The sequence below is a fragment of the Gigantopelta aegis genome, chromosome 3, assembly GCF_016097555.1.
Source record: "Gigantopelta aegis isolate Gae_Host chromosome 3, Gae_host_genome, whole genome shotgun sequence".
In the NCBI taxonomy this organism is placed as follows: domain Eukaryota; kingdom Metazoa; phylum Mollusca; class Gastropoda; order Neomphalida; family Peltospiridae; genus Gigantopelta; species Gigantopelta aegis.
In genome coordinates, this window is record NC_054701.1 from 71,235,091 (window position 1) to 71,262,713 (window position 27,623).

A 27,623-nucleotide genomic window follows, 5' to 3' on the forward strand; every position below is an offset into this window, starting at 1 on the left:
AAAAAATGTAACATTGGTACAAAATAGTACGTAGACATGGATGCGTGTATATGCACGTATGTGTGTGTTTGCTTGCGCCCGCTTGCTCTCTCTCTCTCTCTCTCTCTCTCTCTCTCTCTCTCTCTCTCTCTCTCTCTCTCTCTCTCTCTCTCTCTCTCTCTCTCTCTGTGTGTGTGCGTGTGCACGTGCATACGTGCGTATATGATAGAATATGTATGTACGCACGTAGGTGCGTACCCAGATGTTCAGACGTGTATTGCATATGTTCACCCACCACCACCCTATCATTTGATGGAACTGTCCTAACACAGCATGTTGTCCTGGCGTGTCCTCTTGAACTTGTTGCCCACGTTGGCTATTTGGATGCTTTTATTTGTGAAACCACAGTCGTGTATTTATAACGAAACGGGCACCGGCCACTGAACCGTACATGGCTGCTGCATCTGCAGTAAACCAAATAACTATACAACATACTGCATACATTCGATTCAGGACTAGTAATCATTATTTACCAATGGAAACTGGTCGATGGCAAAACACTGAAAGACAAGACAGAATATATACCATAATTTGTTCAAGACAACACAGAATATGTCCTTATTGTAACACTGCTTTAGGTGACAAATATCGTTATTTATTTCAGTGTCCTTATTTTACAAATGAAAGATCAACGTATCTAAGCAGATACTACTACTACTACAGAACTAAAGTAGTGTCGGAAATAGAATAAAACTGATTTTCGTTGATTATTTCTTTCATATTAAACTGACAGGTAAATATTTTGCAAATATCTATTTAATGATACTCTACCTAATTTAGCATTTACTTGTTTGGGCTCTAATTGATGTACAAGGTGGTGTTTACTCTTAGAATTAAAAGAAAAATGTCAGTAAACAGGTGATTTGTGCACTTTATTGGAACAGACAATAACACATTTTTATCGACATGACATTGTGTCAATTTCATTGCTGTTGCAATATGTCAGGGATCATCATTGTCTCTGATGACGGTTTACCCCTATCCCTATATATTTGTAGACATTTCTAAGTAACTTTTGAGCAAAACTGTCAAGAACCATTCTGAGTGTGTGATTTATTATATCGGTGTTAAAGGGGCTATCTCCAAGTTGCATAATGACAGCTATTGCAAACAAAAAATAAATAAATAAATAAATTTTGCTTTAAAATTTAAAGACTACGCCTTCATCTATATGCTAATAAATGATATTCAAATAAACAAAATAATTTTATCTTCTGGTAGAAAATACATGCTTATTGGAGAATATTTATCACAAACAGACGCTGATATATAACTATGATATAGCACCTTTAAGTGGTTGCAAGATTGTGTAAATTTCTAATGTACTTATATTGAATTTATATTCATTAAATATGCTGATCATAATTAATAATTTCTGCAGCAATTCAAAATACTCAGTTAACTTGCAGTTTTAAATAAAAAGTTTGTTTACGGGTAAATGAAACTGACACATGCAGATCAAAATGTGTTATAGTCTATTCCAATAAAGTACACAAATCACCTGTTTACCGACAACTTTCTTTTAATTTCAAGAGTAAACACCACCTTGTACATCAGCGAGAACCCAAACAAGTAAATGCTAAATTAGGTAGAGTATCATTAAATAGATATTTACAAAATATTTACCTGTTAGTTTAATATGAAAGAAATAATCCGCGAAAATCAGTTTTATTCTATTTCCGACACTACTTTTTTTAATATAATACCTTCACATTTTATTAGCTATTAATTCTCTTGTATAATAATTATATCCCTTTATTTATTATTGCTATTATGATATACTATAATTATTAATTAGTATAATGTATATACCATAATTTGCTCATGGTACACTGCAGCTGTCAATTATATATATATATATACCACTGTTTGGTGATTTGTTTTGTTCCGCATTGAATATGTAACAACAGAAGCAGCAATAATAGTAGAATTTCAACATGGAAAGGAGTAGGAGGAAATCAATATATGGGGTGGCCTAAAGAAAAAGCAAAAAACTAAAACCGATAAACCTACTGAATATGGAATTGTTTAAAACGTATGGGGACTATAATTTTAATACTTCACACTCATTATTACATGGACATGGATATTTGTCACATTCAGTGAAAATTGTTTGGTCCATAGTCATATATTGTTAAAATAACAGCAGATTCAAAATTGTAAGTAAAACAAACGTCAAAAGCTACTTATTTATTTATTTATTTATTTATTTATTTATTTATTTATTTAATGAACCAGAGGACAAAATAAGATAGTATTTGCAAGAAATTACGTTGGAAGAAATCGATTTCCTCATAAAAACAAAACATGCTAGTGCAGTCTATAAGCAAGACGATGGACACATTGACCACCTTTTCAAGTAAACATAAATATTAATTTTTTTTTTTTAAATTAAGCTTTTGGCGCCGCATGTTTGTTACTTACAATATTGAATCTGTTGCTGTTATAACAATATATAACCAATGGGCCTACAATGTCCACTGAATGAGGCAAATATCCATATAGTAATGAGTATGGAATGCATGTATCAAAGTTACAGTCCCGATATTATTTTTTGTATATATAATTCTATATCCAGTAGGGTCATCGTTTTTGTTTGTTGTTATTTTTATTTTTTTTATTTTTTTTTGGGGGGGGGTTGTTTTGGGGGTGGGTTTTTTTTTTAGGGGAAGTAGGCCATCCGATATAGAACATATGCATAAAGACAAGATGCCTTCCCAGCAGGCCTTTTACATTGGACCATTGATGGCCCATCGTCGACTGGATCGTTGGCCCGATGTCGGTTGCCAATGTCGACCTGCAGTTTTGTTGTTGATTGCCAACATGGTAGTCATTGGTATAACTGTATTAGTTCTGTCTACCCGATGTCGGAACATACGGACATTAAATTCGTCCAAATTGTATTTGCTTACTTAATGTAATAGTGCGATTACAATGCCGTGTTACTGTAGTGTTATCATAACTGTACGACGGAACATGCACGTGCACGCACACAATGTACGTTGAGTGTTTCACTCGCCCCTGGTACCAGAAACAAACGGACATTCATGTAAATATTTTATCTATTTACCTAATGAAAATTGGGGATATTTACTGTTAAGCGACCTTATTATCTCTGTTATGTAATGTGGCCAATCTGATTGAAATCATCTCCACTGGTCTATAACTAGTTCAAGTCAAGTTCAGTCAGCTAACGTTCGAGACCTATTTGATTGGTTCCCGACGTGGCTATTGGTTTAACACGAAGCGCATAAACCAGTCTAGCGGACGTTTTTCTCTTCGGCCTGGCTGAACTCGGCCCTGATGTCATTCAGATTGGTAATGTAGCCTAATTTTAACAAAATGTTTTTGGGGTGGTTTTTTTGGGGTTTTTTTGTTTTGCAGTGGAACAATACGCACGCACCTGAATATGTACATAATGTCCGTTAATAGTTTCACACTGTTCATGCTCATTATAGGCTCCCGTTGTTGTAAGGTGTGGAGTGGGGGTGGCAGACTCGTTTTTGCCCGAATTAAACGAAGATAGGCCTACCCGAATCAGGATAATAACGTTTATTCATGTTTGCATATCTAAGTTATATCACTGTGCATTTTTACATCAATCAGTGTTCGAAATAAGCATTTGTCCGTTTGTCCTGACAAGTGAAAATTGCTCGGACAAACAAAATGTACCTTAGTGGTTGTCCAGTGGACAAGTAAAAATGTTCAATGAAGTTTCATTTTGAGCAATGAAAAACATCGTCCTTGTACTTGAATAAAAGAAACTATTTATTTGAACAATTGAAAATATTGTCGGACAAGTCGATTTCTAGATGTGTTTGTCCGGTGAACTAGTGAAAAATTCTGCTTATTTCTATCACTGTCAATTACAACTAATATTGCGGGTAGATTGATGGAAATACATGGTAAACACGTTTTAGATCAGCTCATTTTGCTCGAACGTCGCCATCGTTTTTTCCCGAAAGCGAAGATATGTGCGAGTACTGAGACGCGGGGGTGGGGCTTTACACCCTTTCTGACCTCCTCCACACCTTCCCATCTTGACACCCATCTTGAACGCGTAAGCATTTCGATAGATCCTTGTCGGTGGATCCACAGGCGTGCACCCGTTTTAGCCAGTGTCCCACAACTGTTGTCAGTGGAGAATGAAGTGATATAAAATATCCTTTGCTGTTTGATAGGTGTAACTGGTGACAGGGGGTTTCTTCAGACAGGTAAAAGAAGGCATGCGAGGACTGCAGGAGGTTGCATGGGTGTTGTTTTTTAACACCTCAACGCATTTATACTATGTGCAGTTAGTGTCAAGAAAAAATATAAATAAACAAATAAATTATTAATTAATTAATAAGAACCACAAATAGCACAAACAAAAAGAAACAAACACCCAACAACATAAATAAATAAATAAAACATAGTTTAAAAAAAAAAAAAAACAGCTAGCGCACTGTGCAGGTGCATATCCAAGATTTTGTAATGAGGTCACAATTTAAGTTTAAAGGGTCAATTTGATTTTGTGAAAAGCAAATATATCGAGCTTCAAGGGGAACTCTGTATAGGGGATTGAATTTATTATTATTATTTATTATTATTTCTTTTCTTTTTTTTCTTTCTTTTTTTTTCATCAGAGACGCGTTTTCAGGTCAAGTTTGTGTTGTATAGGCCTATTGTGGATGAAAGAAAGAAAGAAATATTTTATTTAACGACGCACTCAACACATTTTATTTACGGTTATATGGCGTCAGACATATGGTTAAGGACCATACAGATTTTGAGAGGAAACCCGCTGTCGCCACTTCATGGGCTACTCTTTCCGATTAGCAGCAAGGGATCTTTTATTTGCGCTTCCCACAGGCAGGATAGCACAAACCATGGCCGTTGTTGAACCAGTTATGGATCACTGGTCGGTGCAAGTGGTTTACACCTACCACTGAGCCTTGCGGAGCACTCACTCAGGGTTTGGAGTCGGTATCTGGATTAAAAATCCCATGCCTCGACTGGGATCCGAACCCAGTACCTACCAGCCTGTTGACCGATGGCCTAACTACGACGCCACCGAGGCCGGTATATGATGAATATTAAAACAGGCAATTCAAACGGGCGGGACGGGTCACGGATCTCTCTGAGCACACACATACACACACTATCAATCAATCAATCAATCAAATAATCATTCACTCACTTACTCACTCACTCAAGTCTCGAAATGACTACAGTAGACACTAATATGCTAACATGTTGCAAAGCTGATAGATCTCACAACTTCACTTGGTGCTTCACCGGAGAGAGGAGGAATGATCATAACAAACGAAAGTTCACCGTCTAACACTAATTACGTCCCTTGTATTTCGCGGGAAATAAAAACTAAATATGGCGGACGTTGAGTCGATGGATGTTGATCCTCCGTTGAAAGACAATACGAGTGTTAAAGAAACAAAACCCACTAGCAGTGGGTCAGGAAACTCAACATACGAAGCACCATGGTATGCTATTGTGCTTACCCAAGCGTATCATGTGGTATTTAACCGACTTCAAACATTTTATTTACGGTTATATGGCATCAGACACATGGTTAAGGACCACACAGATTTCGAGAGGAAACCCGCTGTCGCCACTACATGGACTGCTCTTTCCAATTAGCAGCAAGGGATCTTTTATTTGCGCTTCCCACAGGCAGGGTAGCACAAACCATGGCCTTTGTTGAACCAGTTATGGAGCACTGGTCGGTGCAAGTGGTTTACACCTACCCATTGACATGATTGAACCTTGCGGAGCACTCACTCAGGGTTTGGAGTCGGTATCTGGATTAAAAATCCCATGCCTCGACTGGGATCCGAACCCAGTACCTACCAGCCTGTAGACCGATGGCCTAACCATGACACCACCGAAGCCGGTTCCTTATTTTGATTACAAAAAGTTTATACAAAATACAAGCAGACTCGTCTTTTAATTGAACCGGTTTGACTGTTAGTTCCGGTTTTGCTGAAACGATCAAAGTTTTAATATTATTATTTTAATAAAGATTTCAAGATATACGAAAAACAAAAAAGATGTTTGTGTGATCCCCTAATGTCAAATTTTTGTTTTGTTATTCCCATCTTCATCGAATGAATCGATCGCTGTGATAAAATATTATCGCCAACTGATAAAAAGTAGTTTTGTTTTGTAGTGGCGGTGAATATATTATTTGGCACCCAAGATGAATGATTTTAATGCTAAACACTACCACTTCCGTTGATTTTATAAGCGGTGATATATCACCCCAAAATGAAAAGTTTACAATATGTTATAACAAAGTGAAATGACAAAGTAAAAATCGTCAGTTACAATCAATTATATATCTGTAATTGAGGACAAAATATCAGACGACAGTTAGTGGAAACAAAAGATAAGAGTGACCGTTCTGATCACGTGACAAATTTGGTACCAAATAAGTGGGGGGATTTTCAGTCGGAGATTGCAGAATTCATAAAAAATTAAAATGTTTTCATTGCTCAAATAAAATATAACTTTTATTGTTTGTATTAAACATACAAATGAATACAGGTATGGGACAAAATAGAGGCTGTTAAAAATACTATTAAATTTAGTGATTTCCTTAGAAATTTGGCAAGGCATGGTAGACCAAACACTTGTGGGGCATTTTCTGGGCACTTGTATTTCATTAAAAATAGACAAAAAGTAATTGAAATAAAAATTAATGTAATTTATGTGTTTGCTTTAATAAATGAATGGCAAAAGATATAAAAGGCATATTCTATTAATTAATAATACCTTTTTTGGTGTTTTATAAAAGCTATTTTAGAATTAATTACTGAAAAAGGCTTCTTTAATCTCAGGGCAGCATGGTGCTGATTAAGGCAAGATGGCACTAGACTACTGAGGCATGGTGCCGCACCATGCTAAAACAAGCTAGGGAAACCACTAAAATTATGTTACGATAACTGTCGTAAATGTTTCGTCAGTTGCTTTTGTGGGGTTTTTTATGTGTGAAAAAATGTGTGCATTTGGAAATAGCGGAGATAGGTGCTGGAAAATAAAGGAGGGCGGAGAACGTGAAAGGAGGGCGGCAAAATGCAATAGCAGGGCGGGCCACCCCGCTTAAATGGAGCAGCGAGAACACTGCGTACCGTCATACAATTTCGATCGACATATGTTTTCGATACATTGTTTGTAACTGCATGTATTGCGAGATATTACATCACTATCAGCCTGAACATAAACAACGAAGTGTCTTTTTTTTCTCACAATATTAAAAATGCTTCAAGTCAAGCTGCCAACTTTATGTTTTAATTATAATACCATAAATAGTGTGCATGTTATCAGTTTTTCATAATGCAATATTTTGGTACTAATGAAATGTCTCACATAGCGAAATCCAGGTATCACAAATCCCTGCAAAGTTATCGTTAGCAACACTGACATCTGACCTGCCAAATTTAGACCATATACCACGTGATCATTACTACACTGATTTGACTGAACAATAAACTTGATGGAAGGCTGGTTGGGTTACCTCTTATGTCATTCACAGCAAAGTTCTTTTTGGTAATTTCTGGTGGGGGCATGTTTACATGTGCATTTACATTTACTACAAATAAAGGTGGTTTGGTGGAATTAGATTTTTTGAAAATATATAGTTCTGTATCTCTGTCAGAGTACTTAAGGTGACAATCTGAATTTTGGTGTCGTTGATACGTATAACAAGAGGATTAGACATTAGCCTATGACGAAAATAATGTAAATATGTTTTAAGTGAACACTGTCTATTGGTCTGAAGATTATTCAATATTTTTTACAAGTTAAAAACATTTTATGATTTTATTTTCAAATGAAGATTTTGATGTAAATTATTGCATGGAGTATAGACCCTTCACTGCCATAACAAGGACTAAAATAGACAGCCAATGAAGCTATCGAAAACATATGATGTTTGTGAAAATATAGCGGATGCACCTGTACGACTTAGCAGCTAGTGTTTTGGGAAGAAAATTTGGCATTCGTAGGAAATTATCAGTTTTTCTCAATAAACTAATTGGACTTGAGAAAGTAAAGTAGTATTGTATTTACAAAGTATTGTTTTTATTATATCGTATCGAAAACATATGACGCCAGGATATTTATCATGATGATAAATAGTGTGCATGTTATTAGTTATTGCTAACGCTATATTTTGATACTAATGAATTGCCTCACATAGTGAAATCCAGGTACATGTATCACAAATCGGGATGCAGATTGTTCTTGGACAATTCGTCCATTATAATTTTTATAGTTATATTTAGAACTTAGCTGGAACCTGGTAGCGGAATTGACATAATATCGGCTCGGTCCCCCCCCCCCCCCCCCCCCCCCCCCCCCCCCCCCCCCCCCCCCCCCCCCCCCCATATTATTTTTAGTTAGGGTTAGGGATGGTGGGGACCGGTCGGATATTTTTCCGTTTCATATACTAGTAGTTTATGACAAAACAAATATAATTGACCATTTCAATGGCTAAGAAATAACATTTTAGATTTATTGGTCTAAATTTTGTAATCGAGTGGACAAATAGTCCGAGGTGGGTGGACGAATTGTACAGTGGACGAAACATCTGGAAAGCTGCAAAGTTATCGTCTGCAACACTGACGTCTGACCTGCCAAAGTTAGACCATATACCACACAATAATTATACTGAACAATAAAATTTATGGAAGGCTGGTTGGGTTACCTCTTATGTCATTCACAGCAAAGTTCTTTTCGGTAATTTCTGGTGGCATGTTTTACATGTGCATTTACATTTACTACAAATAAAGGTGGTTTGGTGGAATTAGATTTTTTGAAAATATATAGTTCTGTACCTCTGTCAGAGTACTTAAAGTGGCAATCTGAATTTTGGTACCGTTGATACGTAGAACAAGATGATTACATATTAACTAATATTAACCTATTACGAAAACATAACATAAATATGTTTTCAGTGAACACTGTCTATTGGTTTGAAAATTATTCAATATTTTTTGCAAGTTACAAACATTTTATGATTTTATTTTCAAAAGAAAATTTTGATGTAAATTATTACACGTAGTATAGACATTACACTACCATAACAAGGATGAAAATAGACAGCCAATGAAACTCGAAAACATATGTTTGTGAAAATACAGCAGAAACACCTGTACGACTTAGCAGTTTTTGGGGGGGGCGAACAACTTGGCGTTCATGGGAAATTATCACTCGTTTTCACAATAACTAATGTGCTCTGTTTTTTAAATTTTAGAAGTTAAATGCTGAATAATTTTTGTTAAATGATGTGCAATGATTTTGGCAATAGTTTCGACTGTTCCTGGTTATCCTTCATGAACCAGTCATTTTACATGATCCCTTTGTTGATGGTTTAGAGGTTTTTCAGCGTACTTTTTTTTATTTTGGCAGGGTTGAGAAGTATCGTCCAACAAAACTGCGAGATATTGTAGGCAATGAAGAAACTATCAGTCGGTTGGAGGTGTTTGCACGGGATGGGAATGTCCCAAATGTTATCATTGCTGTGAGTGCCTTTTTAATTTACCAATCATGTCATTTATCACCATTAGCTTTAGTCAACCTTTATGTCATAGCCAACCAAGGCCATATGACTGTAAATAAAAAAAAACATGGCATGTACTATTCTGTCTGACGGGTGCAAATTTTCCTCGGATCCGCTGTTTTCCTCTCATGGAACATTGCATTTCCTCGCATTTTAATTGTCCTTTCCTCCAAAATGTATCAGATGGCACAGATTTTAACCTAGGAATTCAAGGATTTCCGGGACCCCTTTAGATTTCCTCTTTTTTACAGTTCACTAATTCCCACCCCTGGTCCGATGAGGTACATGTATATAAAAGATCCCTAATAGGGTACAGTGTATGTGGTGGCAGTGGGTTTCCTCTCAACAAAGTGTCAGAAAAACAATGATATATTCCAAATGTTCACTGTTTAAAATGTTCTGAAGTAACATTAAACTAGAATTCATTTCCTTGAGTTGGAAATTATTTACATTTGACTGATACCGAGTACCTAAAGTTTGGTAGCCCAGCAATGTATTGCAGGGGTCACACTGGAAAGAATTTTGTTTCAGCCACTTTTCAGATTTGTAGAATGTTTAAAAACTATTGAAAAGTGGCTAATTTAAACACGATTTTAGGAGTTAAATACTAAATATGTATTCACTTTGAATAAAATTTAGCAACTGGCTAATTTGGCCATGGGTACGGTAAACCCTGATATCTTGATACCTTCCAAAAGTAAACATTAATATGTCTATTTTTATGATAAAAATTAAAATGTAAATCTTTTGCTAGAGATTTCAGATCTATTCAAGATAACTAACTTACTTCTAAGTCATAATTGATCACCCTTTCCATTTGACAGTAGTTTAAATGTGTCTGTGTTCTATTGAGACAAGTCTTATTTTGAACCTATTTTCTTCCACAGGGTCCTCCGGGAACTGGTAAAACAACAAGCATCTTATGTTTGTCTCGAGCCTTACTAGGGACATCATATCGTGATGCCGTCCTCGAGTTGAATGCTTCCAATGATAGGTTTGACTTTTTGAGTATATTACATGAACATTTTCACTGATGGTGGAACAGACATTCACAACTGTACTATTTTGTTTATTATGGAGGGTTGATGGGATGCACAATGCAGGCCTACAGTTATAGAGCACTTTTGTGGCTATCCGTAGTGAAGCTAGGTCTCGTGGTAAATATTCTTGCGCACAGTAAATTTGTGCAATAAATAGGAAGCGAAAGAAATTGTATGTGAAGTTCTGTATATTTATTTACTTTTTGACTCCTGTGTGGTTACGTTGATTTATATGCATTAATTCTGAAACATGTATTGTAATGAAAACAAGCACAACCCTTGCTATATCAATTTATTAAAATATGACATACACAGCGAAGAAAATAGTACGTTTAATAAGGAACTTTAAAATAACGAAGTGGAAATTAGAACATGATGAAACACTGAGTTGCAGCATCGATTGGATCGATCGAGGATTCGCAGAACATCAGGTCTTTCCGTTCAGACCCGGAAGCTGAAATCCCTGTTTTGTTCAGACTATTGTTTGGCGCCAACAAGTACTCCCCTGTAACAGAACCGATGGGGTAGTGTCCTGAAATGTAAATGGCAGCTTTCAAGTTAGTCCCAGCATACCAAATAATAATAATAATTTAGTATTTATGATAAGAATTTGGAGAAAAGCTATGAAAATCACCCATCTTAGATTCTCATTTGATTACTGTTGCCAGTTAACCTTTTAATTTGTATCTGATTTTATGCCCTGCAAAGGCTGTGGTATGTGCTTTCCTGTCGGGGGGGGGGGGGGGGGGGGGGGGTAGGAATTAAAAAGAAGAAGAAGAACATATTAAAAACGATATTTGCCAAATAGTTTTAAAAAAAATCATAGTGATATTTGTATAGTTTTATCTTGAATCATGAACGTGATACGATAAACATGAAAACATGAAAAAAATATATATAATCATATGATCAGTGAAAACCCCCACAAATTGTATATATTTTACATAATAGAATAAATAATATAAAAAAAGGAATAAAAGTTATGAATTTTAATTCCCATATATGTATAAAAAGTACGAGTATTCAGTACTGTATCCTGAAAATTAATAAAAGATGGCACCGTTGAAGCGTTTGACAGCCTGAGCTAGCACATATTTAGACAGAGAGAGTAATAAAGTCATCACTGATTGGATGAATTTGACCTCTACTGGCTCTTGAGATAACAGTACATGTAGCTGTTCTGCTTACTCCCACTTGTTAAAAAAAAGGTGGAAACCTTTTGTTGATTTTAAAATCCTTTATAATTATTGGATACACTACACTGAACAGTTAACAATAAATACATTTATAGATTATTGCATTATATTTTATGCTATTTTAAGCAGTTTGTATTGCACAAAAGCCTCTTGCTTCAGACTAGGACACTCGACCCGACATAGCTCCGTACATAGGTGTTGATTGTAACGAGTTGCAAATTCTGAGTCCTTTGTTTTAATTGGAGTGTAATACCTTGATGGCTCTCTAAACCAAGAATGGTGCTATCGTTAATGTCTGTGTAATCTCTTGACTGGCTCAGCGACTTTGACAAATGTCTAGCCTAGTAGTAATCTCGATTGAGATTCAAAACTTCTACTGTCAAACGACGCCAGTAGAAGTTTTGAATCTCAATCGAGATTAGCCTAGTAGCAGTCGACTGACACTACTGTAGGTCCGACTTCAGTGACTGGCGATATACTTAGGCAGACTTTAAAATCACAAACGTCTGAAACACTATTTATTTATTATTTTAAACCATGCACGAGATACCGATGTCTGGGCTGGCCGGTCCACTTGATCGATAGGAATTTGTTCCAATAATAGAAATGGACAGATGCTTTGGACCGACAAGAATGACAAAAGTGGGACCGGCAAACACTCGTTTTTAAAAAACAATTTCGGTCTCAGAGATCGAGAATCGGTCCCAGACCGGGCAAAAGGGACTTTTCCCCACCTCTGGTCATAACCATTGTATGGTAATGTATGGTACATGTATTAGTAAGATTTATGTGGGTTACTAGGAATTAAGCTTATTTCGATGTCTGTCGTGGTGTGTGCTGTCTGGTCTTATTGGAAATATGACTCATCCTGTTCATTGCCAGATTTACCAATTTTAAAATTTTATAAAAAGTGGTTACAAAAGTTTGAATTTGAATTTTAAAATTTTATTTAAATTTACCGTCTTTCAGTAATTTTGCTAAAAACAAATATTAAACAAGTCTGAAAAAGATTAGCCCATTTTTTTATTTTATAAAAAGTGGCTACAAAATTTAGTATTTGAATTTTATAATTTTATTTAAATTTACCGTTCTTTGGTAATTTTGCTAAAACAAATATTAAACAAATCTGAAAACTGGCTAAAGCAAACTTCTTTCAAATGAGGCCCATGGAAAAATGCATATAAAAGATCCCTTGTGATATTTATTATCATCTTGTATCATTTAATTTTCAGAGGCATTGATGTTGTGCGGAACAAGATAAAGATGTTTGCTCAACAAAAAGTCACACTGCCAAAGGGCAGACACAAGATTATTATTCTGGATGAAGCAGACAGGTTCAATATATTGTGTTTTTCCTAAAACAGGCGGGGATGTTTAATTAAGGATTGGCTTTTATTTCTTTTAGGGTGTATACTACCAAATAAAATCCCATAGCTGACAATAGTAACATATGTGGCTGAAACTCCTACCTGCAGCGTATCAGTCGACATAAACACCACAGATATAAATACAACCACCTCTCACCCTTAACGTGAATCAGAAAAAATTGGGGGTCAAGCTGCTCATTTCTGAGAGGGGTGGGCCGTAGCCCAGTGGTACAGCGTTCAGTTGGTGTAGGATCGATCCCCGTCGGTGGGCCCATTGGGCTATTTCTCGTTCCAACCAGTGCACCACGACTGGTATATCAAAGGCTGTGGTATGTACTACCCTCTCTGTGGGATGTTGCATATAAAAGATCCCTTGCTGCTAATCGGAAAGAGTAGCCCATGAAGTGGTGACAACAGGTTTCCTTTCAACATCTGTGTGGTCCTTAACCATATATCTGACGCCATATAACCGTAAATAAAATGTGTTGAGTGCGTTGTTAAATAAAACGTCTTTCTTTCATTTCTGAGATGACGGGCAACGTCTATGACTACCCTAGTTCTGCACAAAATTTGAGTACTTCTTTTTACAAGTACCCCATACATGTTTCAAGCACACGGCTATTTGACACAGTGGTACTAGATGAAATAAAATTGCATACATTTTTTGCCCAGATGAAACTATTTCTTTTTACAACCAACAGACTCACATTTAGCACCAATCACAGGACTTGTGGTGTTCACTTCTCTAACAAAAGTTCGGTGCACCTCGAACTTTGACCCAGCTGGAAGTTATTTGGTTTAGTACTACCTATAGATTCTTTGGAGAATGATAATTGTTGGCAAAGCTGTTCAAGCAAACATTTGCTTTTTTTGGTTCATACCCTGATAAATCTAAACGAAATAACAGATAATCCGTATAATTTAATTTTAAACATATTTATTAATAAAGACAAAAAACAAAATCATATTTTATTGTGAATTCTGTTTTTGTTGTTCTTTTTCTTTCAGGGGGAAGGAGGGTTGGTGGGTTAAATAACGCTCAATAATGCAAAGTACTAATAAGTGATGTCATCAGATATGACAGTGTAACTTTTACGTTCAATGAGTAATGAATAAAATCACACTGCTTTTGGCTGGACCAATGAGATGACATTAAATTGTAATAACTACCGGTAACAAAAATTTAATTATTTTACGATAAATCTAGTTCTTTAGCCACATATACACATCTTAGTTTGGTCTGCAGTTAAGAATTAAATGCCTCTGAAATGGGCGCACCATGATAATTTTTCATAAATTTGCCTCATTTGTTTTTCAATTGATTTACTGTATGATTGTAAAGTTGTTACTGTAATCTCACTGATTTCTTTTTAAAGAGATGTGTTAAGTTTAGGCTAAAAAATATATATATATGTTCTACAATATGCTGTTTGTTTTGGGGTTTTTCAGCATGACAGAAGGTGCTCAGCAAGCTCTGAGACGAACAATGGAAATTTACTCGAAAACAACACGATTTGCCCTGGCATGTAACTCTTCTGAAAAAATTATTGGTAGGCTGTCCACGTTTGTAAAATAATTAAGATTTGCCATAGCTTGTAACTCTTCTGGGGGAAAAAAATGGGTTGGCTGAACACATTGGTAAAATAACTTAGTTTTGCTTTGGCGTGTAACTTTTCTTTGAACAAAATTATTAGTAGGCTTTACTTGTTCAGTTGGTTAAATAACATATTGTTTTTTTGCTTTAAAACAGAAACAAAAAATTCACTTCATAGTCCTATGTCTGTGCATTCCAGTGGCTCACGGGGGGTGGGGGGGGTGGGGATGTAACCCAGTGGTAAAGCGCTCACTCGATGTGTGGGATTGATCCCTGTCGGTGTGCCCATTGGGCTATTTCTTCTTTCAGCCAGTGCACCATGACTGGCATATCAAATAATGTACTACCCTGTCTGTGGGATGGTGGATATTAGAGATCTCTTGCTGCTAATCGAAAAGAGTAGCCCATGAAGTGGCAACAGTGGGTTTCCTCTCTCAATATCTGTGTGGGACATAACCATATCTCTGACGCCATATAACCGTAAATAAAATGTGTTGAGTGCATTGTCAGGGTTTCTAGATTATCGTAGCCCCACTCCTATGGTTAGTGATATTCAATGTTGGGCTAGTAAATAGCCTGATGGCTAGTGAAAAACTTGTCAAATGCTGCATTTAAGTCTATTTTGTAAATGTGAATATCCTGCCCCCCACCCCCAATCTCCTTCTTTAGGTATCATATCCAGTAATTAGTAGTAGTAAAATTGTATTTACTTAAAGTAGGGCTAGTGAATTTTTAATTGTGGCTAGTAAATGTTGAACATCCTGCCCCCATCCCAACTCCCCAATGTTAGTGTTTTTAAACTCTATATTTGTTTTTAAGTAGCATGTCTGATTATTACGATTATTAAGTATTAACTTGTATTAACTTAGAGTAAAGTAGGGCTAGTGAATTTTTAATCGTGGCTAGTACATCTTTTAAAATCACTGATCCCATGGCTAGTGGATTTTATACAATTTCTAGAAGCCCTAAGATTGGGGTAGTGATGGGTATTTAAAGCTACAATGCTTGCAATGATGTCTCATTTCCATTTCGAATATAGACGAGTTACAAGATGCCAAGACTAAGCGTGCCGAATTGAAACATGCAATAGGCCATCTCCAATTAGGTGAATCGCAGTCAGCAGTCGCATGCCACATGAATGTCCATCAGAGCAACATTTCACGTCTCTGGGACAGGTATCAGCAGTTTCAATCAGCTGAAGACCTCGCATAACAACTGCAGCACAAGATCGCTACATCCGGGTTCTGCATTTGTGTCACCGAACTGCCACAGCAACGAACACTGCTGGATGCATACCTGGTTTGAGAAGGGTGTCTGCACAAACCATTTGGAACCGACTTTGAGAAGCTGGTTTACGGGCTAGGAGACTGTATGTTGGCCCCGTCCTGCGACATCAACATTTACGTGTTCGCTGGTGCACGAATGTACAGGGAATGGACTTGGAAAACTGGCGGCGAGTATGGTTCAGCGGCGAGTCACGTTTCCTTCTACAGCGACAACGTGTTTACAGACACCGCAATGAACATTTTGCCAACAACTGCGTCACCCAAGTTGGCAGATTCGATGGAGGGAGTGTCATGATGTGGGGAGCCATCTCGTACACCGACAAAAGTGAACTTATGTTCGTACATGGCAACCTGACAGCTGTAGGCTACTGGGATGAAATTCTTAGCCGTCACATGCTTCCCATTTTGGATCTTTCAGCAGGACAATGCAAGGCCGCATACGGCACGTGTAACAATGGATTTCCTACAGAATGAGAACGTTAATGTGCTGCCATGGCCATCATGATCGCCAGATCTCAACCCCATTGAACATCTATGGGAAAAACTGGACAGACGTGTACGCCAGCGTGACTCGGAGCCTCAGACGCTTCCGCAACTGTCACATGCACTGCAGGATTCAGACTATGCCAAGGAGATGTCGCGCAATGATTGCTGGTGGCCACACACGGTACTGATTTCAGCACCCTCGTGTGACGCTGTTTGGTGACGAAAACGCCTCCACTGCCGTCAGTCCATAGCAAGGACATTGTCACATACTCATGTCAAATATGACTGTAATATGATCATAAATAACGAAATTATGCCACTTTGTATTAAAGAGATAATTCCATGACTATTTCGCCTATGCGTTTCTTTTTTGACAGAGTATAACATAAAATGTACTTATATAATCTATAAATGTATTTATTGTGGACTGTTCAATGTAATGTCTAATTGCCTGAATAAATTGGCTAATACTTATTTACTTAATCCTCTTTGTGTGTGGTCACACATAAGGCCGACACAAAAGAACGCCAGTGTTGTCTGTCCGTTGCAAGCTTCGTCACCTGGCCCCAACTCCACCCAAGAGTCTTCATCTCCCACTCCACTGATCTTCTCCAGGTCTCTTTGGGTCTCGCCACCAGGCGTCGCCACTTTTGGGATGGATGTCAGTGGCATTCTGCAGACGTGTCCAATCCATTTCCATCTGCGGCATTTAACCTCGAGAGATGGGCTAATAGGACCAAAAAAAGGAGTGCAGTTGGACATAGCTTTTATTGTTCTCCGATTCATCACAATATCAATGATAAAAAATAATGCACCATTCGACCAATTATTGTAATACGGTGTGTTATTGTTCAAAACCCCAAACTTATTTACTTTTGAGAATTAAATCCTATAGCTTTTCAATTATTCAGTTGAAGAATAATACTCTTTTCACTATCACCTTTTTCTGCTATTTTCTTGCAAGAACGAAACAACGATCCCATCTCAGATGTGTTTGAATTATACATGATCATTATTTTGCAGAACCCATTCAGTCGAGATGTGCTGTGTTGCGGTACTCCAAGCTGTCTGACAGTCAAACGTTGTCACGTCTGCTTGAAGTGTGTGAGAAGGAGAAGGTTAGCTATGTGGATGATGGGCTGGAGGCAATCATATTCACAGCACAGGGCGACATGAGGCAAGCTCTCAACAACCTGCAGTCTACGTACCAAGGCTTCGGCCATGTTACAGCTGAAAATGTCTTCAAGGTAATACATTATGTACTGAAGAGAATGGAAACAGGCTTTAAGTTTACTTTGCCTGTAACATTGCTGTTTCAGTATTATTGTTCCACCTTTACGAAGTAAAATAACGAGATATAAGTGTTACTTTTCCATTGGCAGTGTTCCTGCCAGAAAGAAATTTTTGGGTATGGCACTATGGAATTGAATGCGACCACAGTCAACGTGGTATGAGGGGGCCTCCCCCAGAAAGAAAATGGGTTACGTTTAGGCTTCAGGTTAAGAAAATCGTATAGTAATAAGAGTAATTAATTTTGTCAAAATAAAGTAATATCTGCCAAAATATTTGGGTATGGCGCCATACCCATTTTACCCTCTGCCAGAAACCCTGAATAGCAATGGCATCAACTTTTGCATTTATGTTTAACTTAGTTTTTCACAAACTAAGTTCCAGTCCAAGGTCAGTGAAATTTGGTTTATAGTTGCATCTATGGATGTTTATCACAGGGCACCAAAAAAGTTTATGGTAGGTGATACATTTAATTCTGTGGAATTTGTGGTATGAGTATCATAGTAATAAAATGGATACGGCAAACTTTTAAAAGCAAACATTGTTTAGAGTGACTTGTCGACTCCAAAAATATTAAACACTAAAAACTATTTTTGAAAGATGTATTTAATATTGATCTGAATCTACTGCACTATTTGAATGATATTAATGAGATCCTAAACCCTAATCTATTTATTATGGGACCTTAACTCTTTTTCTCACAAGTTTCCAGTTACCTCCTCTGTTCTCTGAGGGAAATATTTAAAATTTTGTATTGAAAGTCAGCATTTAAAAATCAGTATTGGTTCTAACTCATTTTAGTATTTTATTTTTAATATTAAAAAAAGAAACTAGTTAAAAGAAAAGTATATCTAATTTAAAGCAGAAGTAAGATTTCATTTTAGTCAGAGGGGTTACAGAATACAATATGGTTGATCTGGTGTATTCTTTTCATGGATATCCAAACAGATTGTTGTTACACTTATCCAGTGAAATATATTTATAGCAATATGATATATGATTAGTGTTATTCAACTTACCGTACTAGCACAACAACAATGCTATACGACCCTGAGTTATAACCTCCACTGCAGAATTATCTCCCCTTGCCGGATGTATAACCTACACCCGCGCATGGGTAGACCGTATATCCTCGTTTTTGATTCTGCAGTCCTCCATTGCAGTCGTGTTCGAGTTCTGTAGTAACAAATTTGGTTAAATTGTTTATTAATTTGTAATTTTGTTTTACTCTGTCATACGAGGTCTTTTGGGTGATTAACACAGGGGTTTAATGCCTGACACGGCTTCCTCGGGCTCCAACCGGTTTGTTGTGTGTGCCAAGGGGGGTTGTCTTAAACGACTGCCCCAGTTTGATCAGCATTTGTTATGTCGTTCTTGTTGTTTTGAATGCCAGTGTCATATCTGTGTAAATTGGTCCCCCTCCACGTGGGGGAAGGCTAAGAAGCTGTCAAAAGACGCCGAGCGTAAGAGGATGATTAGACGTGAACGGGACGGGCGGAGCACAGTGGCAACCTCCGGGGTCGTGCTCCATACCGATTTGAAGTCGGTCAGCAAGTCGGTGTCCAGTTCAAAGAGCTCGCGGACAAGTGGTAGGCGCAAGGGCGCCTCCTCGTCTGTTCGCCATCTTCATGGTGATACCAGTAAACCCGAAGTGCCGCTTGGTTTCTTCCAGGTCGGGCTCCGTTCCACCTGAGGATTTGCTTTTGCCTCTGTCGGTGGAGGCAGCGCCTTTTACGGTTGTAACGGGGGCATCAGTCGGAGGGAGTGCAGTCGTGGCAGGAACGACTGTGTCTCTCAGTTCCGACTCCCCATCTTGCTGATGGGGGCAGGGTTATCGGTCCTTCTGTGGAGGGGTCGATTAGCTCTAGAATGAAGTCCGCTTTGTGGCGCCGTTTGTCTCACCAGATTTCTGGTGCAGGGTTGGTTGTGGCGTCCGGGGGCGCCGTTTCGGCCAACGCGTCTTTCGGTGATCGAGCCACTTGGCGAAATCGCGAAGTCTCGGTCACGGAGCTGGGTGGCGTTGTTTCGGGTGCGACGCCAGTGGGCGTCCCTTCTGTTGTTGGGGCGCCTGTACAGCGTCATCAACTTTTAGATCGTTCGCATGTGGCTACGTCAACTGGGTTGGCTAATCCACACGTGGTACGTTGGGTTCAGAATTCAGTGCAGGATTCGCACGTTTACGAATTTCCTGACGGTCCGGTTCAACCGACACCACCAGTCCTGTTGTCTGCTTTGGCAGGGATCAGGGAAACTGCAGCTTTCTTGGGTGCGCCTGTGTCTACACCGATGGTCAATCTGGACCTGTCAGATCGGGGTAGAGGTTCCAGGCGTTATCCCTCGACTCAGGGGCGGACTCGGGGGGAACTATGTTTAATGGCCTGGCTAGGGGAATCGCCTCCACCAGTCCCTCCACCGTCGGGTTTTCCAGCGAGACCGGGGTTGGACCAGTTTGCAGATTCGGCCGTTCCGCATCGTCCTGCCCATGCAGTTTCGTTTCCGTTACGGTCAGCGCATGGCACGTCGTTTGAGAAAATTTCTTCTTCGTAAGAGGATTTTCCCTCTGAATCAGTGTGTGGTTTGGGGGAAAGGTCGGCACCAGGTTCGGTGCTTGATGAGATTCCCAATTTGGCCGATGGTACGCCAGACAGCGATTATGATTACCAGGCGGTTCTTGGTTTTGTACGGGAACAGGTCCGACTGGTGTGCACGGGTGCAATTCCGTCAGAGGAGGCTGTTCAGTCTTACAAGGGTGTTTCGTTTGGAAACCGGCCTTTAGCGACGGACACTCCGTGGCAGGATTTCGGCTTGCCGTTAGCGCACGCGGTGCATGAATCTTTTGCGGAGATTGATGCTTTGATTGCGGGTAGCGATCGTATTTTGGGGGCGGTGGTGGAAGAGTTTCCGGCAGCGTTAGCTACCGGGAAACTGTTGTCTGCGGCGAAGGTTTTGTCCACGTCTTCGTATAAGACATTGGGAGCTTCCTTCCTTTCACATCCAGCGGTCGTTTCCGCTAGGGTGAAGGCAGACTGCCACCCATCACCTAATGTCAGTGTGCCACTCACGGATTTAGAGACTTTGGAGAGGTTATCTAAACTTCTTTTTCAAGTCAATAACCATTTAGGTACGTTCCTATTTGGGTTAGATAAAGCAGTCACGGGTCTTCCGCCGATGGCTAAGGGTTGTTTGTTGGCGGCTTCTAAAGTCTCTCATCATGTCGCTCAGCTTGCTGGGCGTGTTTTTGCCAACAGTCTACTTCTGCGTCGGGATCACTACCTGGTGGTTTTTGCCAACAGTCTACTTCTGCGTCGGGATCACTACCTGGTGGTTTTTGCCAACAGTCTACTTCTGTGTCGGGATCACTACCTGGCAGGACTGAGAGCGTCGCTCAGTAAGAGAAACCTTACTTTTTGGGACCAATTTTAACTTGGTCATGGACCAAGAAGCGGCGAAATTCGTCTCTGCTGCTCAGTCCCGAACTGCTCGTAAGCGCCAGGCAGCGTCTACTTTTAAGCCTCCACCTGGTAAGAAATCGATTTTTCTTGACAGTTATCAGATCCCTGTGGTGTCTGATTCGGGCGTGCAGTCGGGTAATGCCCGTGGTTCATCGAAACAGGGATGTTTTCGGGGGGAGCCGGCACGTTTTCGTGGTTCCGCTCGGGGCAAGGCGCCCAGGAGTGGGAAGCAGCCGGGATGAGGGTGCGCGGACAATCGACATCTGCTTACGGAGGTTCGATTAGCAGATCTTCCTGTGGGGGGGCAGATTGCGCCATTTTGTTCAAAGTTGGTGCGAACTGCCAGATCTGGACCCATGGGTTTTGTCAGTTCTCTGCAATGGATACAGAATTCTGTTTTCATCACCCCCTCCACTAGCGTCCTCCCCCCGGTTACCTGCAGTACCGTCTGTCGACAAACAAGTACTGGTGGAGAAGATGGTTGTAGAGTTTCTCGACAAGAAAGCCATCCAGGAGGTAGATTTGGGCACTCTGGGATTTTATTCCCATCTGTTCTTCGCCCAGAGGAAGAATGGCGAGTGGCGACCAATTGTAAACCTGAAGCCGCTGAATTCTTACGTTGTTATTCCATCTATGAAGATGGAGACGGTTCAGTCTGTTCGCGCTTTGCTTCAGGTGGGGGAATGGGCAGCGTCCATTGATTTGAAGGATGCTTACCTGCATGTTCCAATCCATCGGGATTTTTGGAAGTACTTGCGGTTCCTCTACAACGGCAGAGCTTACGAGTTTCAAGTTCTGCCGTTCGGATTGGCCACAAGCCCTCACGTCTTTACTCGGGTAGTAAAGGCAGTGGTGGGGCGTGTACATCTGTTGGGTATACAGATGCACAATTACCTGGACGATTGGTTAATTCCGGCGGCTTCACAGACGGCATGTCTCGTGGGCGTGGAGTTCGTGATCAACATGATTCTCCGATTGGGGTTTATTCCCAATTGGGTCAAGTCGGAATTAGTGCCAACGCAGGTTTTCACTTATCTCGGGGTGGTTTTCAACCTTGTGGAGGCATCCGTTCTTCCGACGTGATTCGCGACTTCACAATTTCATGACGTCTTCTGGTGGAGCAAAGTGCGTCGGTGCGCACGCTCCATGTGTTGATAGGCCATCTGTATGTCCCAGGCCGTTCCTTTACACCCACTTTCTCCAGAGTTGGTCCTGTTTACCGATGCTTCCCTCGAGGGGTTCGGTGCACATCTTTTGGATCAACATCTGTCAGGGGTGTGGACTCCTTCAGAGAGGAGTCGTCACATCATCCTGTTGGAGATGGAAGCAGTGCATCGCGTTTGTCTCCATTTTAGGACTTATTCGACATCGTCGAATTTTGTTGAGGTCGGACAACATGTCGGTTGTTGCGTACCTCAATCGGTGGGTAGGCACCAAATCCCTGTCATTGAGTCTTTCGGCTTTGGAGATTCTGGAATGGTGCGACGATTGGGCAGTGGTGTTATCGGCCAAACACATTCCTTCGTCCATGAACGTCTTGGCGGACGCTTTGAGTCGTCGTTCCCCGGTACAGACAGAGTGGATGTTGCACCGGACGGTGGCTTATCGAGTTCTTCAGTTGTGGGGGAGTCCTCAACTCGATATGTTTGCCACTCGCCTGAAGAGTCAGTTGCCAGTGTTTGTATTGCCGGTACCAGACCCACTGGCACTGGAGTACGATGCGTTGAGCATGGACTCGACGGGACTGGATTTTTACGCCTTTCCCCCTCCGGTTCTGCTTGGCAAGGTTCTGGCAAAGATCAGACAGCAACCTTGTCGTGTCACGCTCGTAGCCCCGAGTTGGGCAGCTCAAGCCTGGTTTCCTCCGCTCCTGTCACTTTTAGTGCAGGAGCCGGTGCGGTTGCCGTTGATACCTGATCTGCTCAGTCAGAGACTGCGTCGGACAGAGTGGCATCTGAAGCCGGAGGTTTTCCGACTTCACGCATGGCAGTTGTCGGGGTTTCCCTCCGAAACCGAGGCCTTTCTAAACGGGTTGCGGAGCTCGTCTCCTCTTCGAAGCGCCAGTCTGCGGAGCTCGTCTCCTCTTCGAAGCGCCAGTCTACGGAGAGGGTCTACCAGTGTCACTGGCGCGCTTGGGTTCGTTGGGCGGCTGAGAGGGACATGGATCCCTTGTCGCCTACTGTTAATGACTTAGCTGAGTACTTTCTGGCTCTTGTCCAAGAAAGACAGCTGAAGGTTCAAACAGTGAGAAGTCACCGGTCGTCCATTTTCACTACTCTGAGGCAGTGTGGACTTCAAGATTTCTCAACGAATCTCGTGTTGCATGACTTGCTTAAGTCATTGCAAAACACGGTTGAGAAGCCTTCCATTTTGCCTAAATGGAATGTTTTTCTGGTTCTGCATGCACTCAAAGGCAAGCCCTACGAGCCTTTGAAATTCGCCATTTGACATGGAAAACTTTGTTTCTGGTCTCACTAGCGGCTTGCTGTCGTATTAGTGAGATTGATGCTTTTTTGCATGATTTGGTGGATTACAATACGGACAGGTCAGTTACGTACTGATCCTGTTTTCGTGGCTAAGAACCAGGTGCCAGGGGAAGAGTTTCCTCCGGCCATCATTCAGTGTTTATCTCGTACGCTTTCTGCAGATAATTCTGATAGACTTCTTTGTCCGGTGCAGGCTTTGAAATTCTATTTGGAGCGTACTAGAAATCTCCGGCAAAACACTAAGAGACTGTTTATCTCTTTCACACGCCAACCAGGAGACATTACGAAGAATGCTTTGTCGAGATGGATTGCTGCAACCGTCAAACTGGCATATGAGAAGGCGGGTGATCATGTTCTGCGGAATTTCTCCGTTCGACCTCATGAGATTCGGGTGATTTCTGCTTCCCTTAATTTCCATGATTCTTTGGACATTTTCAAGGTCGACACACGTTTGACCGGTTTTATTTCCGTGATATGGCTGTTGGTCCGGACAGAACTCGGCGGATTCAATCAGTCATTACAGGGCAGCAAGTCGTTTCGGTGCGCAGGGCCACGAGTAGGGGGCGACCCTTATTTCGTCCGGTTGCTAGTGGCAGTCTTTCTGGGAGATGGTTCTCCACCTCCTGTTTGGAGAGTGGGGGGTGGATGGTTGACTATCTGGGGCAGTTGAGTGTCTTTTACCATTACTTGGTGTGCGGGTTTCCTCACCTTGTTAACTTGGTTTACTTTTAATTGGGGTTGTAGTTCTTCGATTTAAAAGTCACTTTGACATTTTATACCTCGTATGATGTGGGTTGCTTTTTCACTGTATCATTACTTGAGACGAACACTACTGGTTGAATGGGTAAGTCCTCCTTGTTTTCTTACCTCCTCCCTTTAATGTTAAATTCTCGTGCTTTAACTGTGTTATATCACGTCTGTTATAGCATTGTTGTTGTGCTAGTACGGTAAGTTGAATAAGACTATTGGAAAATTTGTTTCTAATTTTCATTATTATTCATACTTACCTAGTACTAGCACAACAACCGTTACCTCCCACCTGCCCCGAGGGAGGTCTTTTTTTATTCAGTCATTCCGGACTTTGAATCGATAACGAGGATATACGGTCTACCCATGCGCGGGTGTAGGTTATACATCCGGCAAGGGGAGATAATTCTGCAGTGGAGGTTATAACTCAGGGTCGTATAGCATTGTTGTTGTGCTAGTACTAGGTAAGTATGAATAATAATGAAAATTAGAAACACATTTTCTAATTAAGTTGCATGTGGGAATGCATCTAAAATCACACACAATGAAATAACATAAGAGGGCCCATTTTTCTGGTGTAGAATCTCATCATGTAGCAGTAGATATGGAATATATACGAAAACACACATAGGGAATAACTGGTTACTGTCTTAAGATATTGGCCTCATTTTGTGACACCCAATAGCCGATGTGTATTTTTGTGCTGGTGTGTCGTTAAACATTCATTCATTCATTCATTCATTATCCTGCGAAGATGTAAATGGTGAATGCAGCAAGGCTCTGCCGAGCTGCATTCGCCATTCGACCTGAGCAGGATAAAGCCTTTATCTTAAGACAGTAACCAGTTCTTTCTTTTATCCTGCAATCCTACAGGAACAGCCGGAAAATCATTATTTATTCCATTTTTGTGTACGCAAATAGAGTATCGTCAATCTAACAAGGCTATTGCCATATGACGTCCTACAAGATACATGACGTCATTCTTTGTAAGGCACTAGCTACATTCTGTCACATACAAGTTTTGCATTGTTATCACAAAACTCAGTTATTTGTATTTACTATATTAAAACAAATTATTTAATGAGCATGTTTATTGAAAATCTACTCTGAAATACTTGAGTCTAGTCAGGCTTATGTCACATGACCTATATTTTTGGTCAATGACCGAAAATGTAGAGATTTATCTTGTCATCACATCTTGCCAATGAATACAGTGATTGCGGGATAAAACTGGATACAAAACCCTACTGGCAACTGCATAAATGGACACCTAGCTTAAAGTAACATGATTTCTTATCACTGTAGGTGTGTGATGAACCTCACCCAGTGCTAATCAAAGACATGTTACAACACTGTGTTGAAGGAAATATTGACGAGGCCTACAAGATCATGGCACACTTGTGGCGTCTCGGTTACTCTCCGTCGGACATCATCACCATAGTGTTCAGAGTCTGTAAAAACCACACCATGCCGGAATTTCTTAAGCTGGAATTTATCAAGGTAAAAAAAAATATATATTTCAGAGTAATGTCTTTTCTTCTTTTTTTTTAATTGATTTGACAAGTTTCTTTGTTTTTAAGATGTCACAGTTAGAAGAGAACATGCATTAAATATTTGAGAGTGGTCAAGTATATTTGATTGATAGTGATAATTTCCAGTGATTTTCCATACCACCTACTATTCTGTGTGTGCAAAATTAAATAAGTCCTAAAATCTTTCTTCTTTTTTTAAGCCAGGTTTTTCAAGCTAATAATGAATATCTTTAATTTGTAGCAATTCTATGGAACATTTTAATGACTGTTTCACTTTTTTCTGTTTACTAAATCTCGGTTTTGTATTTATTTTTTCAGGAAATTGGTTACACTCACATGAGGATAGCAGAAGGGATGGATTCTCTGCTACAAATGGCTGGCATGCTGGCTCGCTTGTGCAAGAAATCATCTGCTCCAAACTCCTTTCAGTGACACTCGAACTGAATACATGTTCAGCAATTGTATCCTCTCTTGGTGCACACCATCAAGAAACCAGCTGTTGTCAAGTGTTTTCAACAAGCAGGGCTCACAGATATACGAATTCAGTCTGAGCCATTTTCACAATTTTGAAGTATTTTCGTTAAACATCGACACGTGGCTGATTTCAGGGTGCAAAGATGGCTAATTTGGCTACTGATGGGGTGAGCCGCAACATGACAATATCATTCCCAAGACATGAAGATAACTATTCCCAAGTGTATTAAATGAACTCTAGTCTGTCCATGTGCATTCCATCACATCTTGATGTCGTCAGGAAATCTGATATTCCAAATCTACTACATTGTCATTTTAAAATAATGGTAATCTGTGGGTGTGCCATCATTCCAGTTCTTCGTTATATGGCTGTTTGAAGTCAGTCCAGGGGACAGTATTTAATTTTTTTTAGAGGTAACCGGAACTCAGTGCCCACGAGTTTTACTTTGTAACCAATTGTTGGGTTACGTGAATATTGTTCTTGTAACAATGAGTTAGGCCTACCTAATCCTAAAACATTTAAACTATGGTTCTCTGCTACACTGGTGGTTCAAAAACAAACTGATTTTCACTTTCATTACTGATACGTGGTACTTTAAATTTAGAATGTAATTGTTCACTAAGTAAAAAAACCGATCGTCAGTTCTCATGATTTTAAAGATGTGTAATAGAACAACAGTTCTCCTGAAACATTGTGCCCTGCAGTTGGTGCAATATACTTAACAAGCCAAATTGACAGTCTTCTTTTTTGTCTTGTGCTCATGTAACTGGATGTATCTAAAATACAGTTCAAACCGGGCTTTGCACAGGGTGCCGAAAGTCTCGAATGTTCTTGAATTAGATTTTTTCGTTCCGAGTACCCTCGAATGTTCTTGAATTTGACTAGATGTTATTGAATCTGATTTTCACGAATTTTCATGCATGTAACTAATAATTTGTATGACGGGATATTATTTATTGGCATTTTGTCAAACAATCATTACTAATGTTTGTATGAAAAAATCGGTGAATTGTGTTAAACAAAATAGCGGAGATCCGGGAATTGATGAATTAGTGGTAGTTTGATTCAGTAGAT

General features: G+C 39.8%; 1 protein-coding gene across 1 annotated transcript; it reads left to right on the top strand.

Annotated features, from left to right (window-relative positions):
- Window positions 1-5,387: 5,387 nt before the first annotated feature.
- On the top strand, window positions 5,388-27,280 carry LOC121369013 (replication factor C subunit 2-like). The gene is made up of 8 exons (XM_041493810.1): window positions 5,388-5,519; window positions 9,448-9,559; window positions 10,486-10,592; window positions 13,067-13,168; window positions 14,651-14,751; window positions 17,591-17,814; window positions 25,848-26,042; window positions 26,393-27,280. The coding sequence occupies exons 1-8, from the start codon at window positions 5,407-5,409 to the stop codon at window positions 26,504-26,506; spliced, it is 1,068 nt and encodes a 355-aa protein (XP_041349744.1). The 5' UTR covers window positions 5,388-5,406; the 3' UTR covers window positions 26,507-27,280.
- Window positions 27,281-27,623: the final 343 nt, after the last annotated feature.